At 41.1% G+C, this 12,788-nt stretch overlaps 2 protein-coding genes across 2 annotated transcripts in view; one reads left to right on the top strand and one right to left on the bottom strand.

The window, feature by feature from the left end:
• The window catches only part of LOC111861478 (60S ribosomal protein L22), a 12,555-nt gene extending 5,660 nt beyond the window's left edge, over nt 1-6,895 (top strand). The window contains exons 3-5 of the mRNA XM_023846095.2: nt 652-773; nt 4,441-4,546; nt 6,773-6,895. Coding sequence (XP_023701863.1) covers nt 652-773; nt 4,441-4,546; nt 6,773-6,814 — 270 coding nt within the window. The 3' untranslated portion in view covers nt 6,815-6,895. The remainder of the gene's footprint in view (nt 1-651; nt 774-4,440; nt 4,547-6,772) is intronic.
• Nucleotides 6,896-9,592: 2,697 nt separating this feature from the next.
• On the bottom strand, nt 9,593-12,412 carry LOC111861463 (signal peptidase complex subunit 1). The gene is made up of 4 exons (XM_023846071.2): nt 12,236-12,412; nt 11,793-11,852; nt 11,289-11,375; nt 9,593-9,802 (listed from the first exon to the last, which is right to left on the bottom strand). The coding sequence occupies exons 1-4, from the start codon at nt 12,266-12,268 to the stop codon at nt 9,692-9,694; spliced, it is 291 nt and encodes a 96-aa protein (XP_023701839.1). The 5' UTR covers nt 12,269-12,412; the 3' UTR covers nt 9,593-9,691.
• Nucleotides 12,413-12,788: the final 376 nt, after the last annotated feature.

Below are 12,788 nucleotides of genomic sequence, written 5' to 3'. Positions count from 1 at the left end.
CATATTATAAGGTAAGGTTATAAAACCACCATTTAAGATCATTTTAGTGAAAGTTTCATCCTTCAAGGCGTACCATTCACTGCTGAAATACTAAACAACCTGCTTCCATGGCCGAGATACAGGGCGCCCATATTATAAGGTAAGGTTATAAAACCACCATTTAAGATCATTTTAGTGAAAGTTTCATGTTCCTATCTCATAGAATTTAAGAACAATGATGAATAAATAATTTTCGAGCAAAATTTAAATGGCCGGCTGAATATATTACCGCAGGAGCCGCGGCCGCGGAATTTAAATGACCACGTCAAAGGGTTAATTAAGCACCATGAGAACATGTGAGGGAATGAAGGTATAACTTCATAACCTAGGTACTAGATGGAGGTGAGTGCTCACCTTCATGCCCTAGCCATTTGACCCCCAGAGAATAAATGCCACTATTATAGGATAGGTGCACGGATCCCAGAGCCTGTCTGAACGTGCAGAAAAATATCTTTTGGTGCTGCCTGAACTCACCCCTGACTTCTCTGTGTTCCAGACCAAAGCCTAGTCACTGTGCTGAGTTATCCTTGCTGCACAAGTGCCCAAACATGGCACTGTTAAAATCAGTAAGTCTGTTATACATTGTAATGTCTTATATTATTTTCATTTTAGGAGAAGTACCTGCAGGAGCGCATAAAGGTGAATGGGAAGACAAATAATTTTGGCAATGTGGTCAGCCTGGAGCGCAACAAGATGAAGCTGTCTGTTAATTCTGACATTCCTTTCTCTAAACGGTAACTATAGACTCAGCAACTCAGTGGGTCACACCATGGCAAAGCCTCCATCCTCTGGATTTTCCTCCTGCCCTACTCTGTTACACCTACTGAAGAGCAAAGTTAAACAGTTTGGGGTTTCATATTCAGCAGGTCCCAGGTTCAGATCTCAGTCCGCAGACTAGTAATTCTGACAGACATCTTTTATGGTTTTCTACAGCCTCTCAGGGTGAAGACCAGAGCTCTACTTTAGGTTAGGCCATAACCACATTCTTTCCAGTTCTTCTCATTGACTGTTTATTCTGCTATTTGATTCTATATGTGTGTGAGACATATAAACTGTATTGTAAGGGTGAGGGCGCACCAAGGAAGCTGGGAACCGCAAATTCCAAGAATTGTTATCAGCCTGAGTTGAACACATGTAACTGAATGGAGCAGGGCAGATTGAGGGAAACGGCAATGCAACTTGCAGAAAGACTGAGAAATTCAACTTCCAGACAATGGACCATGCGAGTCTTCTCACAGTTGCGTTGCCGTGTTGTTTCGTAGTGGCAGCTGTCCTATAACTCGCTTCAGTGATTCATTTGTTTCTTAAGATGGCACAAAAGGTTGACGAAGCTGCTAATTTTCTTTTTGTGCAGTTAACTGAACCTGGTATATACAGGGTGATTCACGAAGTTTTATCCCAGCTTATGGTACATATTCCTGGGGTTATTTCCTGCAAAATTTCCTTATAAACTTGTAGTCGATTTTCAATATTTATGGAGTAACAATGGATTTTCGAAACGCATCATTGTGAATGCAGCGCGATCCCCCCCCCGACTGGGCGACCATGTGTTCCAGTCAGCTGTGTCAGCAGATAACTGTGAAGTTAAGATGCTGTACACATTTTCCACTGAGGAATACGCCAGTATGTTTGTTTTGGGTGTATGTTATGGAAATGTGAGAGCCGCTGCTGCTGAATATGACCGGCGTTATCCTAATTGCAGGATTCCGAATCCTAAATCCGTTAGCAGTACATTCAACACATTAAGATAAACTTGTTCTCTCCCCAGCGTTCGTATACAATATGAACGAAATCCTCAACATGAATTGTGCAAAGAAGAAAACATTCTTGTTGCTGTAGAGCGCAGTCTGCGTGCCAGTACAAGACGTCTAGCTCGACGGTTTAGTGTTTCTCAGTCCATGGCGTGGAGGACTCTTGATGAGAACGGGCTGCATCCTTATCATTTACAGCAAGTACAACGCCTACAACCAGGAGACCGTGCTCTTCGTCTGCAGTTCTGCAACTGGTTAAATGGAAATCGGCAGTTGTACCGCTTGATAATGTTCTGCGATGAGGCAGTTTACACAGGACGGGGTCAACAACAGTCACAACTTACATGTTTGGGCAGACAATAATCCCCATGCCACGATAGAATCGAATTTCAACACCGATTCAGTGTCAATGTCTGGTGTGGTGTTCTGTATGATCACCTAAACGGGCTGTTCATTTTATTGCATTTGGGGCTGGATGAAGGACATGTGTACCAGGTAAAAGTACAAACATGTGAAGCGCTGCTTGAACATATTCTGGACGCGGCGATGACAATAAGGAACAAACGTGTGGAACTGTGAAATGCTACGAGCATGGTTCATATGCGTGTGACGCGTTTTGTTGACGTCCAGGGAGAAATTTTTGAAAATCTTATGTAAATCCAGTCGTCTTACAAAGCACTACAGTTTAAAGGAAACAGATTGATAGAAGGGTGTGATATGCAACCACTGGTATGTTTACAGAATGGGATGCTGAAAATAATGTAATTTTATAACACAAAATCGATGAAAAATGTTGCACAATGCAAAATTAAGAAATTGAAAAAAAAATGGGTTTTAGAATGCTTCTTTCCTAAAACATTAATGATTTAAAAAGTGTTTGTATTGTATTTCTAATTTGTTTTGACTGAAATTTGAAGAAGAAAAGATTTTTCGCCAGTTTTCAAATTACTGTATCTCTTTAATTGTGAGTTGGATACCATTAGTATATTAACATTTTTTGTTCCAAATTACCTCAGGAATTCCCTCCCTAAGTGGAGGTAAAACTTCGTGAATCACCCTGTATGACAAATGCCACCCAGACTATGCTAGGCGGGACAAAATGGATTTTGCTTGGGAAAGAATTTCTCATGATACGAAGGAGTCTAGATCCAGGTTAAGTTCTTTCAAAACAGTATAACCACCTCAGTTTAATTTGTCACAGAAGAACGGTTGCAACCAGTGGTTTCCTAATATTGATTTAAGCATCCTGTTGCATTAATCTGTCATTTATTTTACATATATTTACGTCTTAAGTACAACTTATTATGTAGTCACCCTTCTTTCATGTTACATGGTTCGGCTATATATGGCCATCATCAGGTGTCTTCTGTCCTGCTAAATAGTTGCACTGTGTGTTAAAATTTTTTTTTCCCTTATGGTCATCTTTTCTCATGCCATCTGAACTGGTCTCAGCCACCACCATATTATGGCCAGTGAGTGCCGAAATTATAAAATACCATTGTGCATTACGTCGGGCGAACATACCCACTTAAGATAATGTGAGCAACTACTCAAAGATAAGTTTCCTCAGTGTTTTCCTGCTAATCTGGAAACCAGTTGCCTGCTTGAAATCAGCGATTTTTCTCGGAGATTGCAGTTGCCAATTTCCTTTGTGTGCCCTCAGCCATACAGTATGTGAAGGAATGGCCAGCCAGAGTGTGCTGTTATGTTCTGTCTAAAAATCTTCAGGGTGTGTTATGCCTTGAGTAGACAGTTGTACAGAAAAAAGATTTCTTATGTTCAGTGAGGTCCCCAGTGCAGCAACTTCAAGAGGCTTTATTTTAAAAAACTGTGATGTCTCTCAGATGTACAAACCTTGTTGGTATAGTTGTGGTTCTCACTGTGGTGACTTCCAGCTTATAAAGCTGTGCCTTTTGGAGACAGCCTGTTGTTTAGAGAATCATATAGCATCCATCTTCAGAGTCACAGTAAGCCAAGCAGTTATTTTTATTTTTAATATTTTTTATTATATTAATTATATGCTGATTCCTCTGAAACATTGGTACTTGTACCTATTTTGTATAATACATGGTGTGACACGACAGTATCATTAAACATGTTTAGTTTAAATAATAAAATTAGGAATAACAATGATTTGTATATCTAAATGAGGAAGAGTTTGGGGCCTAATCTGTTTGGTAGGGGAACAGGACTGGACTGAAGGCCCAGACCTGTATGTTGAAGATGGTGGATGGAGATTACTCTCTTCCAGATCATGACACCGTGGAGTCTGGTAGGCAGTTACCAGTTTTTTAGAGGAGCCAGTGGCTCCTCCATCTTCAGGGTATAGAATAAGCAAGAGGCTAAGGTACAAGTATACAGAATTTGGAAAGGAAGTGGACTGCAAGTGGGCTAATGGAAGTTGGCCATTAAAAGGGCAAGACCCTTCTTTTCCCAGTGGCTTATTCTTCCACCCTGAAGATGGAGGCAGCAGTTTCCTCCAAAATATTAGTACTCTTCCGCTAAACTACAAGGCATCTCATCCCAGAAGACAGTAACTGTATACGTGTAGTCACAAGAACATCAGATCAGATGGTTGCCATACAGTGCAGATGCATCTAGATTTGTACTTGCTCTGTTCACTGTTAACTGAACACTTTGTTTTGTTCAGGTATCTGAAGTATCTCACTAAGAAATATTTAAAGAAGAACAACCTGCGTGACTGGTTGCGGGTCGTTGCGAGTGGGAAGGACACTTATGAGCTCCGATACTTCCAGGTAACATGTAATGGTATTTGGATCAGACCAGAAATGTCCTTTGAAGATACAGAATTCAGAAGCTCACTCAGCCAATATACAGGGTGTCCCAGGAGGAATGGACCAAACTTCGGGAGGGTGTTCCTTATGTTAAAGTATGCCGATATAACCCAAAGCACCTATGTCCAAAGTTGAACAGTTACGGAGATAATGGCCTGAGAAAAGTGTGGTCTTCTGGCGAGTCCACACACTGTACCTGTCAGCTGGCATGTCTTATCTAAGTTTGTCCTTGAGTGCGGTGATTCACCCTAGCCATACTTATGTAGTTGGCTTATACCAGAACACGCAGTGTCATGTTACATCAGCGCTTGCCATTCATGTGTCATGTATAGTGCTTGGAAACCCTAAGGACAATTATGACATGGCGAGCGAGTATTTTGTACTTCAATTTTATGGCTTCATGTCACTCACAAGTTAGTTTGATGTTACGTACATTATTAACATTACAGAATCCACATATTCCTGCCAGTTTTAATATGTATTTTGTAATCACCAAGTGTGCAACGCCGGTCAAAGTTTGACACTTCTCTGGCCATTATCTCCGTAACTGTTCAACTTTGGACATAGGTGTTTTGGGTTATATCGGCATACTTTAACATAAGGAACACCCTCCCGAAGTTTGGTCAATTCCTCCTGGGACACTCTGTAGTCTGTTGAAAAGCATGGAGATCAGAGTTCAGTTTTGGCAGGACCAGGAGATTTATATCTAACCTACAGTATCCAGACCAGCCCTGGCATGGACAGACAATATTACAATGAATCTTAGAGAGAGTGGGATGAAGTGGTTGGACTGATCTGGCTCAGGATAGGGACCAGTGGAGGGCTCTTGTGAACACGGTAATGAACCTTCGGGTTCCAAAAATGCTGGGAAGTTGTTGGCTAGCTGCACAGCTGGCAGCTCCATGAATGAGTGAGTACAGTTTTCTGGCTTGTAATGCTCTGTGGTGTGGACGAACATATCACACCCTTCTTCGGGGCGAGAGACTGGGCCAGTAAACAGCAAGCTGAGCGCAACACATGGTACCTCCAGGCTGATATAGGCTTGAAAGAAACTCTTAAGAGGCAGGGGGAGGGTGACCATTGTCTGTAAAGGGATTTGAAGAGAGCCAGTGGGAGCATAGGAAATGGTACCTTGGTTGAGCCAGAAAACGGTCATCTGCATGTCAGGTGAAATTGGAATGGAAATAATATTGTCACAGTATGGAGTGACTGTTGGTGGGGTTTTGGATTGGATATTGGATTTATTGATCACTTTAACTCACAGCTCATAATTATACATAATTATAGCACCATTGCTGATCTCCACACTGTAAAATCACTGCTACTAGACATTTCCTAGTAACAGTTTCTAACAGTGGAGATACTTCAGCATCCACACTCGCATCCTCTCTGAACAGCACCCCCCACCCACTGAGCATTCTTGCAACTCTAACTAAGTCTTCTCTTAACAGGCTGACTAAGCTCAGAGTGAAAGTCATAGTAACTATATAACTGTTGGTTTACCGCCAATCAGTTCACCTTTGTGCCAAGCCCCTTAATACTCACCAACTGAACCTTTGCAGTCATAGTCCTTATGTAACATCCTCTCTGATGGGAAGATGGGTTTGTCTCATATGAATACGCTTTAACTCTGCCCCTTGCTTATAACCTCAGCATGGACCACATAGAAAACAAAAACACTGTTCTTCTGTTATATGCATATCAGATACTGCAGGAATGTGTTTACTGAATTGTTCCTTAGCTGCAGTCATCTGTTCTTGCAACAGACATCATTCTTTGGCTGTTTCATGACTGTTGTCGACAAACGTTTCAGAGCTGTTTCCTTGGCTCCACATTTCTTGCTTTGAGCATATATGCCACAGTTTGTATGTCTGGAGGAGCGTGGGGATAAGAGCAAGCAGGAGCAGCAGAGAATACAGAGGGCGAAGCAGTAACTTATTGCTGAAACAGCAGAGGAAAAGTAGGAGAGTGGGTGCCCTGAGAGGGCAGAGTCCATCCTGAAGATGGAGGTGATATGTTCCTGCAAAACATTGGACTCTCTAAACTGCAGTGTTTGAACCCAGTCAGTTATACTCTTCATAGTCAGTGCTTTGAGAACCTGAATTCCAACATGTATTTAACTTTATCTAGGAGGCTCCAAGTAAACTGTAGGGATATGTATTTGAATTGCATTTGTTTGTGTTCCAGATCAACAGTCAGGAGGATGAAGAAGAAGAAGACAATGATTAGTTACAGTCGTTAAATCTGCAAGCACAGCGAATCCTGTAAATGCTGCTTAAATATTGTTCAATAAATAATTTTTCCACGTGATGTTGCATATAGTTTGGTTTGAAGGTAGAATTCTGACCTACCAGGATATAGACATTGTCACATGTGAGACACAAATGTAGCTGCTCATGCCAGAGACAGCAAAATCCCTGTTAAATGGATCTCTTGGGGGGAATTTTTTTAACAAGGGGACCTGACCAGTTGAAGCTGTCCAAAACCCTCCTCAGGTTTCCTAGGAAAATATCAGGTGTTGGTACTCCATTCTCTCGTCACTTTCTCACCCTTCCTTTTACATCTCAGAAACGGAGCTGTATGGTGCAGGTGGCTGGAATTTGAATCCCAGTGATTTGAGGGCTCTAGAGGATATAACATCTCATTCTCTTTCTATCGATGCTGTGCGTATATTTGTTTTCCTCTCTTCACAAATTACAATAAGAGAAGTGCATGAGACATGACAGTCCATCTTTACACCTCAAACAGTATCTAATGTCTATATGTATAATATAAACTCTGTCATAAATGTAACATTTTATTGTAGTTCTTCTCTCCCTTCTTTCACACTACATTTCGGCTGCAACCGGCCATCATAAGGTGTATTTCACTTCATGTAGCTGTCACACTGTACTCAATATTAACATTTAAACTCCAGATTTCAGTTCATTTCTCTGTCGTCAGTCAGCACCCGATATTCCAGAACTTGCCTTGTCGATTTTTATATTTAAAATCTTTATTTTTTAATTAATTCACGCGTCAATTGGTTAAAATTTTTTTTTTTCCAATTTAGTTTTAATATTTTAAAATTTTAAATTTAAATCAAAATCACAGAGATACCTGCTCTTTGCTTATATGTGCTGTAGCGGCTACCTCTTGCTTTCAGCACAGCTCGCGTGTTATTTTGTGCAGGTTGTTTGTGTGTGTGTGCCACTGCTTTTCTTTAATACGTGAGCATATTGTATATTTGAGCAGGCCTGAAATATTAACTTTAATAAAAGTCTTCTGTCAAATAAATAATGGTTTAGTTTGGTTCTCAGGAGAAGAGAATCAAATCACCAGTAATGACTCCATTTCACAGTATAGCTAGCACCGAGTTTTCTCATGATAAGTAATCGCTGCCAATTGTTCCCTCTTAGCTGGATATTTCCAGTGTTCTATATCTCCTATGAGCTGCTCTTACTTTGTGACCTAACCTTTTCAAAACGCACAGTCCTCTTAAACAATTGTGAGATTCGTCCACTATTTTGCAGCAGCAATTGATATAGTTAGCCAGTCACGGTAGCCAAGCGGTTTAAGGCATGCACTGTCTTTGCTCACTCGGAAGCCGGGATCGTGGGTTCGAATCCCACTCAGGTCATGGATGTTTGTGTGCGTTTTTCTGTGTTTGTATACAGGTAGAGGCCTTGCAACGAGCTGATCACCCACCCAAGGAGTCCTACCGAATGTGTAAGATCTAGAAAAACCGAAGTGAATGGAGAAGTTCATGGAGGTAGGCCTAGGCCCACTGGGGCTGTAGTGCCAAGAAAAAAAAAATGATGTTACTTTTGATTCACATAATTTCAAAGGTTTTTGGTGTGGTAGTACTGCTGAAAATACCTTAAAAATAAAACTTTTTATCTTAATATATTTTACCATCCCCTTCCTTGCTTCAGTTGCTGTATGCTGTGTGACTAGCGGCCTCCGTAGTCTAGAGGTAACGTTCCCACCTCATGACTCGTAGTACGCAGGTTCAAATACCCGGCGGAGGTCTTCGAATTTTTAAGGGCGGAAAAATTCAGGGAACAAGTCCTCCGGGAGGGACTTTTAAGCCGTGGGTCTCGTGTCGTAGCTTTACGGCACGTAAAAGAACCTCATATCTCCAAAGGTCACTGAGCCAAATTACGGACACATCCCGCCCAACAGCAGTCTAACACCTCTGGTAGATGGAGGAAGCATTATAGATACCTCTCAGCTAGTAGAGCCGGTCTCGCTGGCTGGGCGGGACTGATGGTAAGCACCAGTACTGGTAGGATATAGAGACTGGTAGAATATCATAGAGGGAAGCACAATGGACCAATACAGGTCTCAGTGCATGGGGAAACCCACCCTCTCCAATAACTAGCTAACTATCTATGCTGTGTGACTACAAAGCCACTGTGAAGTGTGTGAACATGTAAGCTTGTATTCCCACCTCTTCTGATAACACCTGCACTAAGAATACGTACCATAAGCTATGAGGAACTCACATACAGGTCTATGACTTGCTGGATTTGAGCTCTGCACAGTGGTGGTTATGAAGAGTTCTGTCTTCTGGGATGTAACAATGTGTAGTCCGTTGAAAGTCAAGTGACATTTCGGAGGAACGTATGGCCTTCATCTTCAGCATGATACCACCATGAAAGCAGGTGACAAGCACCTCCTTGCTCTTGTTCAACCATGAAAATGGCGGCAATATGTTCCTCTAAAACGTTTGTTGACTTTCAGCGACTTAGGGGGCATTGTATCCCAGAAGACCACTCTTCGTGCCTGTGACTGGATGGATGAAGGATTACTTGATTGCTTCTCATGCCAGTGCATGGGGTACCAATGAACCATGAAAGTAACATTTTTATTTTATTTCTCAGAGTGGTGGCTAGGCTATTGTAGTTAACATGAACACACTGCCCCTAGTGCAGACGTACCAGAGTATGGTGTCACAACCAATCGAACCCTTCATTGCCATGAAAACCACATATCATTGACATGGTCTAATAAAGGGACAGGAAGAAACTGAAATCAAACCTGTACAGTTTATTGCAATACTGAACTGAACCCTCAAATACACAGGAATGTTAACATAACATGAACATATGACACCATGAACAGCTATTTCTTCTTCTTTGATTTTGATGGTTGCTCAGATGGCTCGTTTTCTGGCCGCGGTTTCTGCCACTGAAGAGGTTTCCTCCTGTACATGGGCCATGGTGGGACTGTTACCTGAAACAGGGTTTCATGAGCCACTGTTTCTGGAATGCCAAAATCAGCATGTCATTCTTACACTCTGACTAGTGCATGTAGATGCAAGTTAATGGGATACAAGGCTGACAAATGAAAATAGCATTTTCCATAACAGCAAGACCCAGTACAGCTGCTTATATGTTTCTACATTGTGTGGGCTGTGTGGCAGGCACCAAATGAGTACTACTATGATGCCCCTATACACAGAGTCCTACATTTCATACATACAGTGTTGGGTGGTATGATGACTGATAAACAGCAAAGGATTTTAAAGTGGTCATGACCTATTTGAGGTACTATCCCAGTATTTGCCTATAAAGAGTGATAGAAGCATGAGAAACGGTGGTCAGGATCTGAAACAATTTCTGAATATGAATCTGACGTCAGAGTCCCACTTGGACACTGGTATCAACAGTTACCAGCAGAAGCACAGAAACGTTGCTTGTGGTATATACTGTCTGTGGTTAAGTTACTTGCATCATGACAGCAATATGATGCGAATCACATGCAAGAAGACAAAACTTTGCTTGTAAAAAGTTCTGGTGTGTACTACACTACAAATGTGAGGGCTGTAGCCAGCTGTCCCTGGAGCTAATGCCTGCTAAGTTTCCAAAAGGTAATGAACCAAGAAACAAACCTGTAGTATCTGATCTCAGAACAGACTGAAGCATCAACCAAAATGAACATCATCAAACAGACGATCAGCCTGTGGCAGATCAGTAACACTGCCATGCACATCCTGTTTCCATTTAATTACAGCAACGTTTTATGGGGGGAAAAAAAAGATGTGATAATGCAGCTTCTACAACTCCTGAAGTTTCATCAATAAGAACGCCACTCGCATACTGCAAAATCTTGCTAATCCTGTCCCAGTCACTGTATTAGTTTCTAAAGGACTCTGACAGTGGTGCATTACACTCAGAATTACTGGGTTTTCGGACTCTGTCCATCCGGTATACTAAAAACCAGACAACACAATGTTTTGGAAAGATACAGCATCCAAAATGTTGCGTTCTCTAGTTTTGGAATACCAGACAATGGACAAAGTCCTAGAACCCATGAATTCTGCCTGTTAATATATGTTCAGGTAAATACAACAGTTTCTTTAGCTCATTCTTTTCAACTATCACAGTCACTGTTGCCCCATAAGTGAAAACAATAAAAGGTAAAGTTATCCCTGTACTTAGTTATGCACTACACCATGAAGATGTGTGAGGGTGGAGGCACAGCTCCACCATTCTTAACCGTGACAGGTAAGCGGTCAGCTTCACACTCCTGCCACTTTACCCCCAGGGAAACAACCCTTAGCACCCAATGTACAATGGCCGCAGAGCCATCTGCATGCTATGAAGATGAGAGAAATCTCTTGCCCCTGCTGGGAATCGAACCATGATTTCTCAGCCTGTATCCTAGTCACTACAGAAAATTTGCTATACTGGCCCCACAAGTGACCATGTTTACTTACAATTGCTGCAAGAACAAATCCAGCTCCAAGAATGTACACTGTTTGTGAGAACTGCTGTATGATGTAGCCCCACACAAGTCCAACAACCTACAAGAAACAGATGATAGTTTTCTAACTTCAAAATTATTCTAAGACTGTAATCTTCTGGATGTGACGTGATGTGATGTCAAGACGTTTACAAAGTTTCAGAGAAATCTACTGTCTCCATCTTCTGCCCTAATCATGGTGGCAGTATGATCCTCCAAATTACTGATAACTGTCGATAAGACTACTTCATGTCACACTCCAGGAAACCTAAGCTTTAATGTTCACTGCTGCTGAACTTCAAATCCCAAAATTATCATACATATGGTCCCTATAAAATGACATTTAGTCATCTGTCTTTTGGTACTTTATGTGCTAATTTCCAAGTTTCGTGTTGTTGAATAGTTGACATTCAAATATTATGAAAGCAAACGTTGTTAGAATACAATTCTGTACTAGGTAAATTATACAGTTACTCACGCCAAACAGTGTTATGATAATCCGAGACAATTTTTCTGCCCTCCTCTGGCCATCATAATCCTGTTTATAAAATACAACATACAAAATTAGTTCCTGAAAAATGCTATCACGATTCCAATCTATACTTTAACCATTATGAGACCAAGTTCGCGTTGCTACAAAAGAATAAATAATAGTCTATACGCGGCAGTTGGTAATAATGCCACGCAACGGAACTTAACCTCACATCTGAAATCCTATACAATACATCCCTCACAGTATGCAACATTGCATAAGGAAGGAAAACTATAGGACATATTACTTTCATGAAGTGTACAAAATACTTAACTCATGCCATAATCACTCGTGTTAGAGTTTCATAAGATTGTAAATCCAATGAAAATAAAATAAATATTCTGTGCCCAAACAGTAGGTGTAACACAACAATAAACACCGGATCTTACCATATGAGTAGGAATAGAGTCGAAAAAATACATTTCGTTTATGCTACCTGCTATTCAATATATAACTAGAGCCCACAAACTTGTATATCGTACTGCGTTTGAACTAATGGCTTTACATTCCGAACACGTCACGATGGTCACGATTGCTAAGTACAACTCCCACCACGGATGACATACATGCACGCAATTTGTTACAGTATTACGTCACACTTCTGAACAGATCGTCCTCCCGAATAATCTGAAAATTAAATAATAAATACGTAATTTAGTACACTTTGGAGAGACTTAATAGTAAGGAATGAAATTCGTTACCTGTTATTTTGTATGGGTGTAAAACTTGGCTTCTCACATTAAGGGAAGAATATAGGCGGAATGTGTTCGAGGACAGGGTGCCAAAAAGAATATTGGACCTAGGCAGATTGATAGAAGAGAAGGGCGAAGAAAATTGTACAACGAGGAATGTATAATTTGTACTCGCCATATATTGTTGGAATACACAACTTTGGGTTTTGTAATATGTTGGGACTTTCTTAAGTAGTAGCTGAGGTACTGT

Source organism: Cryptotermes secundus, unplaced genomic scaffold (genome assembly GCF_002891405.2).
Source record: "Cryptotermes secundus unplaced genomic scaffold, Csec_1.0 scaffold693, whole genome shotgun sequence".
Classification (NCBI taxonomy): domain Eukaryota; kingdom Metazoa; phylum Arthropoda; class Insecta; order Blattodea; family Kalotermitidae; genus Cryptotermes; species Cryptotermes secundus.
Note: the sequence above shows the minus strand (reverse complement) of the source record. Positions and strands in the feature narration are given on the sequence as shown.